At 61.6% G+C, this 17,448-nt stretch overlaps 1 protein-coding gene across 2 annotated transcripts in view; it reads left to right on the forward strand.

The window, feature by feature from the left end:
• Positions 1-17,448, forward strand: part of NRXN2 (neurexin 2) — a 100,266-nt gene that overhangs the window by 62,775 nt on the left and 20,043 nt on the right. Inside the window, exons 1-3 of one of the 2 annotated variants that reach the window (XM_049643665.1) lie at positions 1,537-1,783; positions 9,077-9,258; positions 13,975-14,146. In XM_049643665.1, coding sequence (XP_049499622.1) covers positions 1,537-1,783; positions 9,077-9,258; positions 13,975-14,146 — 601 coding nt within the window. Of the gene's footprint in view, positions 1-1,536; positions 1,784-9,076; positions 9,259-13,974; positions 14,147-17,448 lie in introns of those variants that run through there. The other variant, XM_049643660.1, reaches the window with a different exon arrangement.

Genomic DNA, 17,448 nt, shown 5'->3' on the forward strand with positions numbered 1-17,448 from the left:
AACTCCGTGGAGGGAGAGGTTGAGGCCGGGGGAGGGGAAGATCGGAGGCGTCCAGCGAGGGTGTGCTGGGTAGGGGAGCACCCTTTTGGGAAGGTAGTGAGAAGGCTGTACGTGTGTGACGTGTCTTCCCCTTGAGTACCTGTGAGGCTCTGGGTCATTGTTTTTGGAGGGTGAGCTGGGAGGAGGTGTCTGTGTGTGTGTTGGCTGTTCATCGCTTGCGGCCGAACACGTATGTGTGCGCGCATGTGTGCCTCTGTGCATGTGCACACCTCCTGCCCCTCCCCCGCGCCGAGTGTGAGTCCGTGCGCCAGTGTCTATGAGCACATGTATGCATGTATGTGTCTGAGCCTGTGTGTGTGCCTGCGCGCTCACTGGTGCCTGTATGGGCACGTGGGTGTCTCCATACCCGTCCACATCCCAGCGTGCACGTGTGTTCCGAGGGGTGCGTGCAGAGGTGGCCGTGGCCACATCTCTGCGCGCTGGACCAGAGAGGGCACCACTGGGGTTCGTCCAGGCGCGGGGGAAGGGAAGGCGGAGGAAGAGAGCTGCCTCTCTTGCTAGCCTCAGTCCTGTTCAATTATTCAGCAGGGCCCCTTCTCTGGAGCGGGCGGGAGGGGAGCGCGCGCGCGCCCGGGCGCGGGGGAGGGGCGGGGCGGGGCGCGCGCAGAGGAGAGGCGAGCGCCAGGCGGGCTAGCCAGGTGCCGTGCGGCGGAGCTGCCCAGCGCCGCCCGCAGATCGGGAGCCGCTCGGGTCCCTCTGCCCTGCCCCCTCCTCCTCCCGCGCTCCCTCTCCCCTCCCTCTCCGCTCCTCTCCTCTCCTCCCTCCCTCTCCCTTCCAGCCCTCAGCCTCTGCAGCAACACTCCGCTGCCTCCATCTCTCCACCGGAATCTCGCAGGCTCGCGCCTTTCCTCTGCTCAGTCCCGCTCCCCTCCTCTCCTCTCCCCTCCTCTCCCTTCATTCCCCCCCTCACCCGGATTTGCTTCCCTCCTCCCTTTTCCCCCCCCCCCCCCCCCGCCGCTCCCTCCTTTCCCCCCCGGCCTCCGTCGGGCGGCAGCGGCAGCAGCGGCGCGGCCGGCCCTAGTCTCCGTCGTTCTCCCGCTTCTCCCCTCCAGCCTCCCCCCTCCCCCGGCTCGGTTTTTCCGCAGGATTTCCCCCGCTCTCCCATCCCTGCTTGGCCCCCGCGCCTCCCCTACCTCTCCACCCGGCACCATGCCCCCTCCCCCGGGCGCTCCCCCGGGTTTCTGACGGCCCTCTGCGCCGCTCCGACCCCGCCGGGATGCGGGCAGACCCTTAGCTCCTCGAGATGGACCCAGGCGTCCTGGACCTTGGCGTTGCCGCTCCGCGGACCTCGGATTCCCCGGCGGGATCCAGTTGATTTCGTTGGCTCCGGACCGAGGCTTGGGCTCTGGTTTTCCTTCTCTTCACCCCTACCCCCCCTCCCGGGGCTCGGAGCCGGAGGGGGGCTTCGCGGGGCTGCGCAGCCCCGCGTCCCCGCCCCCGGCCATGGGGCTGTGAGGCGGCCGCCCCCGGGCCGAAATGCCCCCCGGGGGGAGCGGGCCGGGGGGGTGCCCGCGCCGCCCCCCCGCCCTGGCCGGGCCCCCGACGCCGCCGCCGCCACCTCTGCTGCCGCTCCTGCTGCTGCCGCTACTGCTGGGGGCGGCCGAGGGGGCCCGGGTCTCCTCCAGCCTCAGCACCACCCACCACGTCCACCACTTCCACAGCAAGCACGGCACCGTGCCCATCGCCATCAACCGCATGCCCTTCCTCACCCGCGGCGGGCACGGTAAGTGGCGCTCTGCCGTGGCCGGCCCCCCACCCCCACCCCCGTCCCCCCTCCCCGGGCCTCCCGTGCGCGCGGCCCCGGCCCCGCGGCCGCACCCCAGCTTGTGCGCGCCGAGGCCCGGCCCCTCCGCTTTGCGGGCCCGCGTTCCCTCACCTACCATCTCGGGCTCCCAGCTCCTCAGCCCCACCCTGGCCTCTCCATCACCCCCTGCGTCGGCCTCGGCTTGGCCGTCATCGCTCCTTTCTTGCCTCACCTTCACCTCCTTCTCCCCATCTCGGTCTGTCAACCCCTTCCTGTTTCCGCTCCCATCACCTCCCCATCTCTGTGCCTTCGTCCTCGGTCCAGCTCTCCCCCTACCCTGCCCTCTCCTCCACCTCTGCCCCTCACCGTTTCTCCAGCCGGCTCACCTCCACCTCTGCCCCTCCCTACCTTCCCACTGCTCGTCCGGCATCTCTGGGCCTAGTTTCTCATCTTTGTCCCCCCAGCTATGCTCCCCTCCGCCCCATCTGTCATCTCTGCCTCTGACGTGTCCCGTCTCTTCCTCTCCCACCTCTCCCATGTCCGCCTCTATTTCACCTCTGTCCCCCCCCCCCCCCGCACCCACCCCGTTTCCCCTCTGACTGGCCTTCCATCACCCCCCAGTCAGCTCCCTCCCCTGCCCCAGCCCTCTCCGGGCCTCATCTCTCCTTTGCAACCCCTCTGCACCTCTGCCCTACCTGCACCTCTGACCCCCAGCGTCTCTCACCTCTGCAACCTTACTGCTTGGAACTCACACTCCCCCCCCCTCCCCGCCCCAGGCTCCCTATGATCTCCCAGCCCGATCTCCCCACCTCCCCTCATCCCAGTCACCCCATCAACCTGGGCCAGTCCTCCATCACCTTCCACTTCCTGTCACCTCTTATCTCAGCCCCTTGTGACCCTTCCATCTCAAAACCGGCTTCATCTTCCCTCTCAGACCTCATCAACTTCCATTTCCAACCTCCATCACTTCTTGTTTCGGCCCTGTATCACCTCCCGCCTCGGCCCCCCATCACCTCATAGCTTCAACCCTCAGGTTCTCTGTGTGCCATTCCTTCCTAACTCCGTGCCTGCCGCCTTCCACCTCTGTCCTCCCTGGTCCCCGTGACCCCTCGCTTCTCGTCCCCGCACCCCACAACTTCCAGCCTCTGCACTGTCTCCATCACTGACACGTCCTGACACATCACCCCTCTTTCCCGTGCCGGACCCCATCGCTTCCCATCTCAGGTCCCTCCTTCCCAGTCCAGATCAGACCTGTCACCTCCCATCCCGGAGACCCTATCACTTCCCATTTTAGTCCACACATCACGTCCCTTCCCTGCATACTGGCATCCCTTTCCATAGGGGACCCGTATCCCCTCCATCTGTGTACCTCTCTCCCTCCCACTTCTGCACCTCCCCCCTCCCATCTCTGCGCCTCCTTCGCCTCCTGTTCCTGTCCCCCCATCACCTCCCACCTTGACTCCCATGGTGTTCTGACATCTCCAAGCTCCCATCACCTTTTATCTGGACTCCTATCGTCTCTCATCACTGTGCTGTCACCAGCTCTCCCTCTGTACCCTTGTCACCTCCCATTTCTGTGCGTCCATCACTTTCCATCTCTGCCCATCCAGCACCTCTCTTTCTTTTTCACTCCACTCTTGTTCCTCCCTCATCTGCCATGCCTGTGTCTTCCTCGCTTCTCCTCCGCGCCCCTCCCGGTCCACCATTTCTGCGCTCTTCTCTGCCTCCCTCGTGCTACTCCTCCTCCGTCCATCTTTGCTTCCCAACCTTTGCCCCTGTGTCCCTCCCAATCTTCTCACCCCCTTTTCTACTCTATCTTTTCCTCTTTGTCCGTGCCCTATTCCGTCTTTGTCCGCTTCCCAAGAGTGGCCCCTTCCCACCCTCCTCTCTACTGCCTCCCTCTCTCTCCCCCAGTGTACCTCCTCTCATGTCTTCATAAGACTGGGGTCCTCTCCATCCAGCGCTCTGCTCCCAGGTCTCTCTCTTCCTCCACTTCCCCAGCCCACACCTTCTCTGGCTCTTAACCCCCCTTTTTCTCCCCACAAGCTCTTGGGCCCTCTGTGCCCTCGTCCCTCCTCTTCATTGTCCCCTCTGGCTCCCCAGAGGCCCAGTGATTCCTCCCAAAGGGGCCCGGATAGGACGTGATCCTTCTGGGCACTGAGGCGATGTGCAAAGTGGGCAGCGTGCGTGCAGTGAGGAGCAGAGGGCCAGAGGTGAGAGAGGAGTAGGCCCAGGAGAGGCAAGCAGATTGGAAGGAGGGACCTTCCTAGGAGCTGAGTGGCAGAGGAGGGCTCAGTAAAGGAGCTGGGGTCAGGATGCAAGGAGCTGGGAGACCGGGAGAGAAAATGGAGGAGAGAGCATGGAGGTGGGGGGGGGGGTGGCGCTGCTAAGGAATGTTGGTTTTGGGGTTGCCTCAGAGATGTCCACTCCCTTGCTGTGTGGAGGAGAAAAATAGCCCCCTCCACAAGAGGGCTAATGGCTGCCCAGTGCCACAGGGCAACCGAGGAGCAGCCGCAGGACACAACTGGAAGGTGGTGGGAACCGGAAGGGAGGGACCCATGGAGGGTTAGGCAGGTGAGAGGGAGGAAGAGGGTCAGAGGACAGATAGAAGAGTTGGGAGGAGGCCCTCTGGCTGGCCCCACCTCTGTTTACCTTAGTCAAGAGAGGAGGGGAAGAGACAGGTTTCTCTTGGGACCCCCTGCTTGGCTAGAGGAAGAGGCCAACTTGGGAGAGCTTTCTAGACCAAGGGGCATCCTCCCTCTCTGCCCCAACATCTCCCCCACATCCCCCGGTGTGAGGGAGCCTCTCCTTCTGCACTTGCTTCTCTGTGTCCTTTCTCTGGGCTTCTCCCCGTATTTCTCCTTGCCTTCCTTCTCCCCTCTCCCCCCTTCCCTCCTCCTTTCCTCCTTTCCTCCTTTCCCTCCACTTACCTCCACCCCTCAACCCCTCCTGTTGCATAATATCCATATCCACCTGCCAGATACCCATTGACACCCCTGCACCTGATGTCGTCTGGGCTTGGGTGGGTGGGTGTGTGTGTGTGTGGGGGGGCAGTACACCTGGATCCGAAAAATGCCCCGAGGGGGTGACACTCTCCTGGTCCTTGACCCTGATTCTGGTTTCAGAGCCTTTCAGCCCCCGACCTTTGTTTCTACTACTCCCTGAAGCCAGGGATGGAGAGCTCTGGATTCATCACTCCAGCTTATAAAGGGGGCTGGCATTTATTTTGATTCTGCACATGGGTGGGTGAACTTGGGGTCTGTGACTGGATGGTGTGTGGCCCAGAAGTGGGCCAGAGCGCTGAGCCCAGGGACTGTGGAGACCCCCCCGCCCCCTGCCACCGCCAGGGTAGTGAAGGTCCATTTACAAAGAGCCAGGATGGGCTATGGGCACCTAGGACCGTGGCTTTTCTGGATTGTGCAGGACGTTTTATCCTCTCATGATTTCGAGATCTACCAGAAGGTTTCTGTCATGGCTTCTAATGCAGCTGGGAGACTGGCAGACGGACGGGCTGCACATGTAGTTTGAACCACAGGGGCATCACTGCATAGGTGGTTATTCACATGGAATGAGTTTATTGTTTGGGTCTGGGTTAGCTAACCATTATTAATGGTTGTGTGTGTGTGTGTGTGTGTGTCTTTCTAGAATGCAGGTGTGTGGGAACTATATGGAAGGTTCTTGATCGTTTAGTGTCTTACTGGGTCAGTGAATTTCTGCATCCAGGAGGCCCAGACTATGCGGGGTGTGGACAGAAGGTGCCAGCCCTGGGCTGTTGGCGGTGGGCACCTGGGCCTGTGGCATCTTGCTTCTGGCCAGAGTCTCTCTTGTCTTGGGCTTTGGGGTTGTGTGCCCCCCCCCCCTCGCCCTGTTGTGCACTATGGCGCTCACTAGCTACATGGGGAGGTCAAAGACAGTGGGTCTGGGCCTCCTAGAGTTAATATTCTGGGCCTTGGCTTAGGCCCCTCTCTTCTCCGGAGCCCTTTCTGGAACCTTTCAGAGGTTCTAGATGTGGTGTGGTGTCCTGGGCTCCTTGTCTCCATGCCTTCCCCTCCAGGGGAGTCTGGTGGCTGGGGGCATACAGGACAGCTTGCAGAGGGGCGGGGGGGGGGGGGGGGGCGAGAGTTATCTCCAGGGCTTGGGGTCCAGCTGGGGAGCAACCAGAAGGGACCTGGCAGAGCCCCATCCCCCTGCCTGCCTTCCTCCCCTACTGGGATGGAAGGAGGCGCCCTGCTGGGGGGAGAAATGTCTCCCCAGGGTAATTACTGCTGCCCCAGTCCAATAAGCCATTCAACCTCATCGGTCTAAGACAGTGTCTCTCCACCCGATTCCCCCACAGTGTAATAAACGCCCTTAGGCTTTAACAGGCCCACCCCGCATAATAACCAGCTGCAGCGTCAGAACAGCTGGGTAATAAAGCCCCCGGGGAAGCCGGGCTGAGCGTGGCCTGGGCTGGGGACTAGAGGGCTGTGGGCAGGTGCCCTTTGGCCTTGGGCGCGGGGACGCTGGCCGTCCAGTCCTGCCCTCGCTGCCCGCCCAGGCCTGCCTTTGTGCACTTTTACCACAATGTTTGCTGGCCGCCTCGTGTCTCCTATCGGAGTCTGCCTCTCCACGCTGGGTCTTTGTGTGCGGCTGGGTGTGTCGTCGCCTGGGTGTGGGTGTGGGTGTGGGGTCTGCGGGTGCGTCATTGGGGACGTGTCTGCCGTGGGGCCCGGGGCTGGGGTTGCCGGCCGGGCCCCCGATCCCGGAGGCCTCACTGCCCCGTGGGGCACGGGGCTTGCCCGCTCCTCAGGCCCTGTCTGGGTTCAGGCCGGGTTCTGTACACGGTGATGTACTGTCTGGGGTCCTGGGGTGGGGAAGTGAGGAGAGAGGGCCTCCCTTCCCTTAGACCTGGGAGGTTTGGGAACAGGCTCCACAGAAATGGGGTTTGGCAGGTGTGAGGGACCAAGAAAGCCAATGAGCCCCACTCCCCACATCTACCTGGGGGCCCCCCGGAGCCCATAGGGTGGAGAGGCAGCAGCCTCTGGTCCGGGAGGCCGGGTCAGAGGGCCGTGTGGAAGAAGGTCAGCAATCTCTGTTCCCCTGGCCCTCCCCACCCCCCAAATTTGGACTAGCAGCTTGTGAGTAGAGGGGGAAGGGAGGACCCTGGGTATGGTGGTTGCCATGGAAACAGCCGGTTTTCCAGAGTGCTGCAGTGTTGGGAATGGAGAGACTGTTGCCGGCTGAGAGGCCTGCCCTGCACACGGCCTTCAGGCCTGGCCCCTTCCGGGCAGGTGACCCGCCTGGGGTGGGGGTGCGGCTCACTGTGTACCCTGCCCCCAGCCAGCCCTCCACCCTGATCCTGGGGCTCCCTCCTGACACCGGGGCCTCCAGCCCCCACCCCGTACCGCCCCCCCCCCCCCAAGTATAAAGGATACGTGGGTCTGGAGGGGCCAGAGCCAACCTGCCTCTGTCCGCTGAGGGTGCTCTCCCAGTCACTCTCTGTGGCCAGATGTCAGTTTTTAGACGTTGAGGTGGTTCTTTCCTGCCTGCCCTGCCCTGGGGGCCGGGGTCATCTCTCCTCTCAGGCCAGATCTGGGGAGAGGGAAGGCGCTGATGACCAGCGCTCTGGAGAACAGTTCCTTCTCCCCCAACCCCTGCTGCCTCTCTGGGACCCAGGCAGGAGTCTCCCCTTCTCCCCTCAGCTCTTCCCTGGGCCTGCAGATGGTGTAGACGGTGCCTCCGTCCAAGGCACTCAGGGTCCCTCTCCTTCAGGGGCCTAGGGGCTTCCTGGGGTAGATCCCCCTCATCCGTGATTGCCCAAACTGCAGTGGGGCGCCTAGACCCTAAGGTGAGAGACCCCAAGGTGCTTGAGGGGCCTGGCCTTGAGGGGGGTGACCAGCTGGGCTGCAGTCTTGACAGAGTTTGTTCCTCGGAAGTGTCTAGGCCCCAGGCCCTCCTCAAGTCTCCCTCAGGCCTGCCCTCCCTGGCTCCTAGCTCCCTGATCCCACACCCCAACTTCTACCCACAAGGCCCCACTTTCCTCCCAGCCTACTTCAGGCACGTGCCCTCAGGCCCCACCACCTTTCTCTCTGGATAAGTCTTCCCCTAAACCCCTCTCCCCTCCCCCCCCCCAGAAGTGCTTTGAGAGGAGTCGTTAGTGGCTAATTATTTAATTAAGCATTTTATGAATCTCATCTGCTCTATTTAGGTTCTAAAGAATGCAAGATAGTTCCCTTCCTTCTCTGAAGGCCCCCGGAGTAGGAGACCTCTAGGCTTCCCAGACAAGGCTCCCTTCCAGGAACCTGGGCGTCCAGCCCCCCACCCCCATCCCAGCCAACGGTCTGCCCCTACCTACCCCTTCCACCCCCCAGGGAGCCCAGTCAGCCACAGGAGGGAACATGGCAACTAATGGGGTTTATTTTGGGGCTGAGATCGTTAGGGACCTCACACCCGCCCCCGGCAGCCGGATGGAGGAGACTGAGAGGGGAGAGAGGGTGGGGTGGGGGAGGGCAGGGAGAGGGAGCCTTCATCTCTGGCTCCTGTTCTCCCACTTTCTCTCACCTACACCCCTCTCTGTCCCTCTCTGTCCATCTGTCTCTCTGCCTCCTTCCTCCTCTGGCTGTCAGTCTCTAGTCTGCTGTACCCGTCTCCCCATCCCCCAAGGTCTGTCTCTTCTTTGATGGGTAAGGCTCCAGGCACCCCCTCTTTGGGCCCCAGGCAGCCCCCCTCCTAATTGGGAGTGAAAGCAAGGAGTCCTGGACAAACTGGGACCAGGATTTCCAGGGGCTTGGGAGGAGGTGGGGGCAGGCCGTGGAAGGGTGCCAGCCTGTAGGCGATGAGTCAGAGCTGAACACAGCCCCTGCTCCACTCGCCATCGCCTGGGGCTCCTTCTGCCTCAGTGCTTGCTCAGCTTGGCCCCACAGAAGCACACACCTCCGACCTGTCACCTCTGCCAGCCCTGGGAGAAGCTGAGCCGGTCGGGCCCAGGCCCCCCTCCGAGGTCGGTCCTGCCTGCCCTCGGTGCGCTTCTCAGTCTCCTTGCAGCCTCTCTCTGGGCCCCCTCTCTGTGCCACTCTCTCTGTCGCCTCTCTGTTTTGCTGTAATTACAGCTAGAATCCTTGATGAGGCAGCCACGTCTGTCTGTGCGCGTGCACAGGCCCTCCGCCGGGCACCCGCCCGCCAACTGTTCCCTGGGATGGCAGGGCCTGGTGTCCCCGTGCTCTGGTTGCAGCCCCGAGGACCTGCTCGCTTCGCTCTCCTGAAGTCATCTCTCCTTCTCCCTTCTCTCTGCAGCCGGGACCACATACATCTTTGGGAAGGGGGGAGCGCTCATCACCTACACGTGGCCCCCCAATGACCGGCCCAGCACGAGGATGGACCGCCTGGCCGTGGGCTTCAGCACGCACCAGCGGAGTGCTGTGCTGGTGCGGGTGGACAGTGCCTCCGGCCTCGGAGACTATCTGCAGCTGCACATCGTAAGGATCCTGGCCCCTGACCCCCCCCGCAATCCGCTCAGACCCCTCACCGCCATGGGATCAGCACCTCAAATCCCCCCCTCCCACCCCCGATTCCTGGAGGTTCCTCTGCGCGGTTCTGCCCCTGAGACCTATCCCCTTCCTGTTCTGCACTCCCGGAGCCGCCCTGGCCAGTCTGACGCTCTCCGGCTCCCCACTCCCTGGCTCTGGGTCCTCTGACCTTCCTGAGCAGAGGGGCCTCCTTGACCCTTCCGGGCCATTCTCCTGCAGCCCACATTGTGACTCCCTCCGGGGCCGCTGCCTGCTCCCCGCTGGGCCACCCGGGGCAGCCCGCTGTGTCCTGCCCTGTTCTTGCCACGCTTCTTCAGGCCGCCCCGCCCCCAGAGCAGCCGCAAGGCACGTTGCCTGAGATCCTGCTGCTGTCTGTGCTCCCCTGTAACCTCTGTTCCCGTGACCTTTGCCCTCCCGGCAGCCCCTTGACCCTGCCTCCCCTGCAGCCTCTGGCCTCTTGGCCGCACCCCACATCCTTATCCTGGCCTCCTGTCCCACGTGGCTCTGGCTGTTTCGCCGGGCTCCCCTCCTCCACATCTGCTTCTTCCCAGTGCCTCCCTCTGGGCCTCCCACCAAACCCGCCCCCCATCTGCCCACCCTCCCCCCCCAACATCATACCCTACCCGCTCCACCTGCCATACCCATTATACCCTCCACCCGCCCTACCTCCCTATCTGCCCCATCTGCCATACTCCCTCCTCCGTCCACCTGCCACACCACCCCCCTGCCCCGTCCTACCTGCCACACCCACGGCTCCTCCCTCAGTTTCCATCCTAACTCTAGTCTTCGGGTAGCCCCTTTTCTTCTGTGACCCTTTCCCCTTCTGGTCCAGCCCCACACCCTTCCCTATGGCCTCTGGCCTTGCCCTATTTCATTTCTGCCCTTAGCCTCTTCCCTGTCCCCTCCCCACGGACTTAACCCCTGGGCCTCTGACCTCAGTCTCCATTTCCACCTCCAAGTCCCCTTACAGCTGCGTCCTTTCGCCGCCCGCCTCCCACAGGCTGACCCTGGCCGGGACTCCCGAGCTGGGGGGGTTGAGTAGGGTGGCCAGGCCCTGTGTGCTGGAAAGGTCTGGGTGTGGGGGGTGGGGATCTGGGCTTTAAGGGGACCAAGGTAGCATGTCTGGGCTCTTGGCCTCTCCCCCTGATGGGACCATGGCTACCGGCCCCTCCTTGCGCAACAGCTCTTCCCGGGTGCCGTGGTTGCAGACCCCTCCCCCACCGCCAGGGAGCCAAGGAAGGAGGTGTGAGATGTCCCATGGGCTGGGGTGGAAGCGGCAGCCGCTGGGTGCTGGACGGAGGAGGCCAGGCAGGGAAGTGTGTAGGAGAGGGGTGTGGAGTGGCGACTAGCCTGGGAAGAAGGCCTGGAAGGTTCGTGCTCGTGTGACAGTGTCTCTGGAGATTGTGACTGCGGACAGCACGTTGACTGTGTGTGACATGTGGGGCTGGCTGCGTATCGATGGCGTCAGCAGTGACAGCGGGACCTTGGGGGACTGGGGTGGGGCACAGGCTGGTGGCCTCTGATCGCTTTGCCTTTCCCAGAGGACTGGTATTTGCTGTTGCTTCAGTCTCCCGACCCTGTGGCAGGTGTGGCCGTGTCTCCGTGTCCTTCTCTCTGTGAGTAGGGCTCCTGTTCTCTCTCCACACACTCACGAGAGGCCATGCGTGGCTTCGGAGCCGAGGGCCCGGATTGGAGTCTCAGCTGTGCCACTTCCTTGCTCTGTCCTTGTGCGGTCACCCCATGGCTCTCAGCCTCAGTTTCCCCATCCGTGTAGTAGCTGGGTGCTGAGAGGACAAAGGGAGGCCGTGAGGTTTAAATGAGATGGCGCGTGTCAAGCCCTCGGGACACGGCCTGGCCCGTAGGAAGCGCACAGTGTCAGTCCACACCCCGACCATCTGCGATTCCATGGGGCGAGTCAATCTGCGTGCATTGCGTGTCTGCCTCTTTTGACCACTTCTGTGTGTCTTTGTGCCTGTGTGGCAAGGGGACGGGGCTCCCCGGCGCTGAAGACACAGGGTAGGGGGTCGGGGTGCAGGGAGAAGGGGTCTCCTCTTCTCTCCCAGCAGGCGAGGCCTGTGGCGGGATCATGGAGGAACGAGGCCCGGAGCCTGGTGCTGCAGAGGGCCGGAGGGGGGCGCCAGGCCGTGACGGGGAGCCTGGCGAGGGTGGGGGCCCTGGAGGAAGTGTGGGAGCCACGGGAGAGGCCGGCTCTGGGGGAGGAGCTGGGCCCAGACGGGGCCGAAGCCCCTCGGGGGCAGCCTCCCAGCCCCTCCTCCCCTGGTGACACACCAGCTCCCGCCACCGCGTCATTAGCAGCTCTCAGAGAGTGGGGAGGCGGCAGCAAAATAAGAGAAAAGCAATTTGACGTTTCTAATAAAGCGTCGCTCCACTTTGCCAAATTAATTTTGACTCCCATAATTATTTGCTGTAGGAGCGGCCGCGTTCTCCCCACCGCCGCCTAATGAGGTAATTGGGGAATTAGGAATTAATGACTTTAACAGAAGTGACAACTGACTTCACGTGGGGAGCAGCTCTGGGAGCTGCCTCTCCCCCGGAGCGCGTGGCTCTGAGCTCGGCTGCCTCCTAGGGAACCCAGGTGTCCTGCCTTCCAGTCGCCCTGGCCGGCCCTCTGCCTGGGGTCCTTGACCGCCATCACTGCCTGGCTGAGCCTCACGGGGAGAAACTCTCAGCAGCGTTACTAACAATAGTACTGAGGGGCACCGGCTGTTTCCCCCACGTGCGTGGGGCGCCCGTGACCGTCCCGTCTCCCCGCGATGTTGTCAGCCTGTGGGTAGTGGGGGCGGGGGGGCTTGCGAGTACTCTTTGTTAGGCAAGCCCAGCCTCAGTTTCCCTGCTTTACTACATCTGAGGAGAGATGCTGCGTGTGTGTGTGTGTGTGTGTGTGTGTGTGTGTGTGCGTATGCACAGGTGGCTTTCCCAAGTTCTAGGATGGGGAGAACTGGACCCACAAGTGGGGAAGGGATTGGGCGTGGATCTCCAAGTGAGCCACGGCTGCACCCCCCGTGCCCTGCACAGGTCTCTGCAAAACCCCAATCCCCTCCCCATCCCCAGGGCCACCAAGCTGCTTGGCTCTGTTGGCTGCAGGAGTTGACAGCTGATTGGGTCCTAATGCCCAGGCTGGACTGGGCTAGTCTTTCAGGAAGACCCCAGGAGTGTGTGTCCTCTCTGATGATGGGTCATGGGTCCCATGACCGTGTGTGATCCAGGGGGCCTAAGTGAGCCTGTGTGGGTGTCTGTCCTATGCAGGAGGGTGTGGGGGACTCAGGAGGCTGAGCTCAGGAGTGCTGCTGGGAAGTTCAGGGGAATGGAATAGAGGCTCAGGTTTAGGGCCTCCTGGGCCTCCCCCTGGCTCCTTTAGATGTCTTTGTCTCTCAGGTAGGTTGGCCTCAGTAGCCTCTCAGATCATTCCTCACCCCCCCCCTCCCCCGCAGTTTGAGTCCGTGTCTCCTTAGACTAGTGGGCAAGGAAGAGAGAGCACTGGCTTTGGAGTCAGGCCAACTGGGGTTCAAACCCGGGGTTCCTTTCTTGTGATGTGGATTTGGGGACGTTACTTCACCTCCCTGAGCTCGGTCTCCTCCTCAGTGAATTGGGGGTACCATAAGCTTCCTGAGAGGGTCACTGTGGGGATGGAGAGGACACACGTGCACAGTACCCACAGAGGGCCTGGAACATTTTAAGGATTCAGTGAAGTGCTCCCTCCCACTCTGGAGCCATCAACGGAACTCTTCTGGGGCTGGATCCTGGGTGGCCTCTGCAGGGTTCCCCAGGCACTGCCCTGCTCAGGGCTTGGGTCCTAGGTCCTGGGGGTTGCTGAGACCCTTTCCTCCCCTTCTCCAGGCTGCAGTCCCTGTCTTTCCTCACCTGTCCTTCCTCAGCCACCAGCCCCGTCCTCTACCCCTACCTGCTCACCTTTCCTTAGTGAGTCTGCTGTGGCTTGTCTCCCTGATCTTTTCCCATACCCATCACCCCCCAATACACACAGTCCAGACCCCCACCTCCGCTCCTGTGACTTCACACTCAGGCCTGACAACCATGGGGGACGATGAGCTACCAGGAGAGGCATGTTGATGCCCCAGTGCAGGGGTCCCAGGGGGCCCGCTCAGTGCTGAGCATGCAGAGGAGGGGAGGCTTGAGGCTGGGGGTGGCGGGGAGTGGGGAGGCCAGACTTTCCTCGGGCACAGGGCTGGCTTCCGTGGACTTCTCTGTTGGTCATCCCCTACGGAGGTTTCCACCCTCTGAGCTCCCACTGGTCCCCAACTTAGTCCCGGTCACCTTGTCTGGGGCCTGGGCTCAGTGGCCCTCACACAGAATGGGTGCCCTGTAAACATTTGTGAATATTCTGTATGAACCAAATGGCAAGAAGCCGGTATGGTTTGGGGAAGTGCTCTGGGTCCAGGCTCTGTACCCCATGGCGGCCCCCACCTCTCTGGATCTCAGACCCACTCCTTTGGCTGCATGTGGGGGGCAGGCAAGCTCACCGGCCTCCTCGGGCAGGTGACACTGTCCAGCAAAGGCATGACTGAGAGATGTGCATTGTAAAGCTGTGAAGTGCCACGGAGCTGGGCCGGTGGTGGTCACAGGTGTTCTAGAAAGAGTGAACCGTTACTCCTTCCCGGTTCCTCACCTCTACCTCCTTGTCCCCAGGACCAGGGCACCGTGGGGGTGATCTTTAACGTGGGCACGGACGACATTACCATCGACGAGCCCAACGCCATCGTGAGCGACGGCAAATACCACGTGGTGCGCTTCACTCGAAGTGGCGGCAACGCCACCCTGCAGGTGGACAGCTGGCCGGTCAATGAGCGGTACCCGGCAGGTAGGCGGCGCCGGCGGGCGGAGGAGGCGCTGTGGGTGGGGCGGGGCGGGCAGGGCGGCCTCTGATAGGATCGCTGCCTGCACTGGGGCGGGGCTAAGCGGAGATGTTTCCGGCTGGGGGCGGGGCCGAGGGAACCGCGTGGCTAGTTGGGTCGCGGGCAGGGGCGTGGCTAAAGAGAAAGGTTGGGATTTGCAAGGGCGAGCTAGTCCTCGGTGGTGGGAGTTTGTGGGCTAGGAGGGCAAGGGCAGAGCTGAGCTGGGAAGGCTGCGAGGCCAGGGCCCAGGTGGAGCTGGGGGAGAAAAGAAGAGGAAGAAGGGGAGAAGTAGGGAGAGTCTGACTCGATGGAGGAAAGAATAGGTTTAGAATTGAGGGACAGGCAGAAATGGGGAGGCAGATGCAGAAACCAAAAAGAGAAGATCCATAAGTAACCCAGAATATATCTTGGCGAGGAGGCAGGCTTGTTCCCAAGGACAGAGCCAAGGAACGAACCAAGGTCTCTACAGACAGCAGATCATAGATCCATATCAGGAGACCTAGATAAAGGGAGAGAAGTGACCACAGAGATGCAGAGAAAAGGAACCCGTGTCTCAGGGAATAGGGGACATGGTGAAAGGGAGAGAAGGCCAAATGACAAGAGTGCCAGCACATTCCACGAACCTTCACTGGCAACCTACTAGGCATCAGGTCCTGTGCCAGAGACACCGGGGAGCAGGACACGGCCTCTGCTTGCAGGGAGCTCGCAGTCTAGGAGGGGTGAGCCCAGCAACCAGACCCAGTTTCAACAGTGTGACAGCTGTGGTGGCCCAGGACAAACCAAGGTCTGAGGAGCACGGGGAGAGAAGGGGATGAGGACATGGGAGGAATGAGGAGGCAGAGAAAGAGCCTCAGAGTGAGGGGGCAGCCAGGGGAGGGGTGATGGAGAGATATGGAAATAGTCACTGAGACAAGAGCAAAGACGGAGGCAGCTCCCCAAGTGAGGCAGAGAGATATATGGAGACGTGGTGGCACAGACCCAACCAGTGGGAGAAGAGGTGGACAGAGCCTCGGGGGGGGAGAGGAAGAGAGCCCAGTGCGGGAGATTGAGAGGGTGGGGGAAAGAGAACCACTGCAGGGGAACACTGCAGAAACGTAGACATGCGGAGGTATAATATGGCTGAGTGACCCTGCATAGTCACACACACGGGGGCGACTGAGGAGAAGCGAGAGCACGTGCAGCCTCGGTCCCTCTCCGAGGCAGAAGTGACAGCTGAGGTGGGGGCTGCCCCACCCCGACTGAGGAGGGCGTGGGCAGAAGGACAGGGAAAAGTGCAGGTGTGCACACCCTCACGGGCCCACTTACGCCGTCGTAAAGACGCCGGTGGAGATTCCCAGCTCCCAGTCACGCAGGCTTGTCCCCAACATTCTGGAAAAAAAAGAGAACCACGTGGCCCGAGAAATACAGAGGGTGATGGACACACAGGCCAACCACGGACACACGGATGACTGCAAATACTCGGATGGTCAGACAGACGTAAGGGAAACGAGAGTCCTGCAGAGGGGCCAGCCTACCCCAAGGTTCTGGGCGCCTGTGGGGCCATGCAGGTGCACAGACACTCCCATGTGACGGCTGGCACGTGCACAGACCAGGCCGTGTAGGGATGACTGCCCTGTGATCATCAGTCTCCTCTCTCTGTCTCTGTCTCTGTCTCTGTCTCTCTCTCTCTCTCTCTCTCTCTCTCTCACACACACACACACACACACACACACACACACACACACGAGGGCAACCTTTGTAGCAGCGAGGACATCGGCCTCGGCTGGACAGAGCCGGGCTGGGAGAACATGAAGGTTTTACCACATCGAGCCATGACTTGGGTCCAGAACTCTTCCCTCGGAGCCTAGCAGGCCAGAGGCCAGGTTGGAGGACTCGTGTCTGCCCTTCCTCTGCTCAGGGAACCCTGGCTGGGGGTGGGGAAGACAGCCTGTCCCCTGACTGCAGCGTGAGGGCGGATGGTCTGCAAAAGCCGAAGGTGTCATCCCCAGCGATGCGAAGCAGGCTGGGTTAGTGGAGTGCATGGGCCCAGAGCCTGGGCCTTCCAGACTTTCCGGAAGCCCAGAGACTCAGCTCTTGGACTCTGAGTCAGCAGGGCCAGACTTTTAATCCTGGATCTCCTGATGACAAGCTGTGTGGCCTTGGGTGGGTCGTCCAGCCTCTCTGAATCTGTTCCCACCTCTGAGAGGTAGGGATCATACACGCTTCATAGCAATACTGAGAGAATTCTGTCCGATGACCCAAGGAAGGCGCCAGAATGGCATGGTATAGAGGAGGCGCTCAACAAACAGAACTTTGGTTAGAATTGTTACGTGCTTCAGTGAGAAGGATGTACATTCTTCCCTTCCTCTCAGGACACACACACGGACAAATACACGGACACTCACACACACAGACACACGCACAAGTATCCCAGTGCAGGTACGTCCCTAAATGCTTCCTGCCCTCCTGCCTCCCTGCCCCTGCATGCATGGTCCGCCCCTGCTTTCCCTGCCCGACTCCCTTCTTTCCCTGCCCGACTCCCTTCTGGCCGCTTCACCTCTCCTCCAGCGTCTTCTTCAGTCCCTCTCACTCCTGTCTTCAGGGTGGGATGCCCTGTGCCACCTCTAACGGAGCAAAGAACACCGCCGGTCACTTGCCAGTCTCCCGTGCTTGGCTGGGGTCCTCTGTGGGCAAGGGCCAGGCCCTCATCTTTGCATCTCTGATACCCAGCCCCAGGAACAGAGCAGATGCTCAAGATGTGTTTGTTGAGTGACTAAACGAGTGAACAACCCATTGTTTACTTAAAACACCAGCGACCTAAATCTGTAGGGAAGGCAAGGTCTCATTTGCCCCAGAAGCACCCAGGGAGGCACCTGCCACACACGCATGAACACGTGGTGTGCTTGTTCACGAGAGAGGTCCACCGCAGGCCCGGCCCCGGTCTCACCGGGCAGCGAGTGTAGCTGTGCAGTGTGAGATGATCAGGAAAGCACCCCCGTAACACGTTATTGAACCCTGTGTGTGGTTTCAGTGGGGAGAGTGGCCAGATTCCCAAAGGAAATCATTTCTACTTCCACTGCTGCAGACCGGAATAATCCACAGCCTGTGGATGCAGGGAGGAACACACAACTCCTAGGCACACTGACAGACCCCTTTCCACAGGCTCACTCTCCCTCCCTCTCCCTCTCCCTCTCCTCCCCCCCCCCACACATATACACCCCTTCCCTCCCCATCTCCAAGAACTAGACAATGGTGAGTGGAAAGAGGACACAGGTGGGCACAGCAGGGT

Source organism: Panthera uncia, chromosome D1 (genome assembly GCF_023721935.1).
Source record: "Panthera uncia isolate 11264 chromosome D1, Puncia_PCG_1.0, whole genome shotgun sequence".
In the NCBI taxonomy this organism is placed as follows: Eukaryota; Metazoa; Chordata; class Mammalia; order Carnivora; family Felidae; genus Panthera; species Panthera uncia.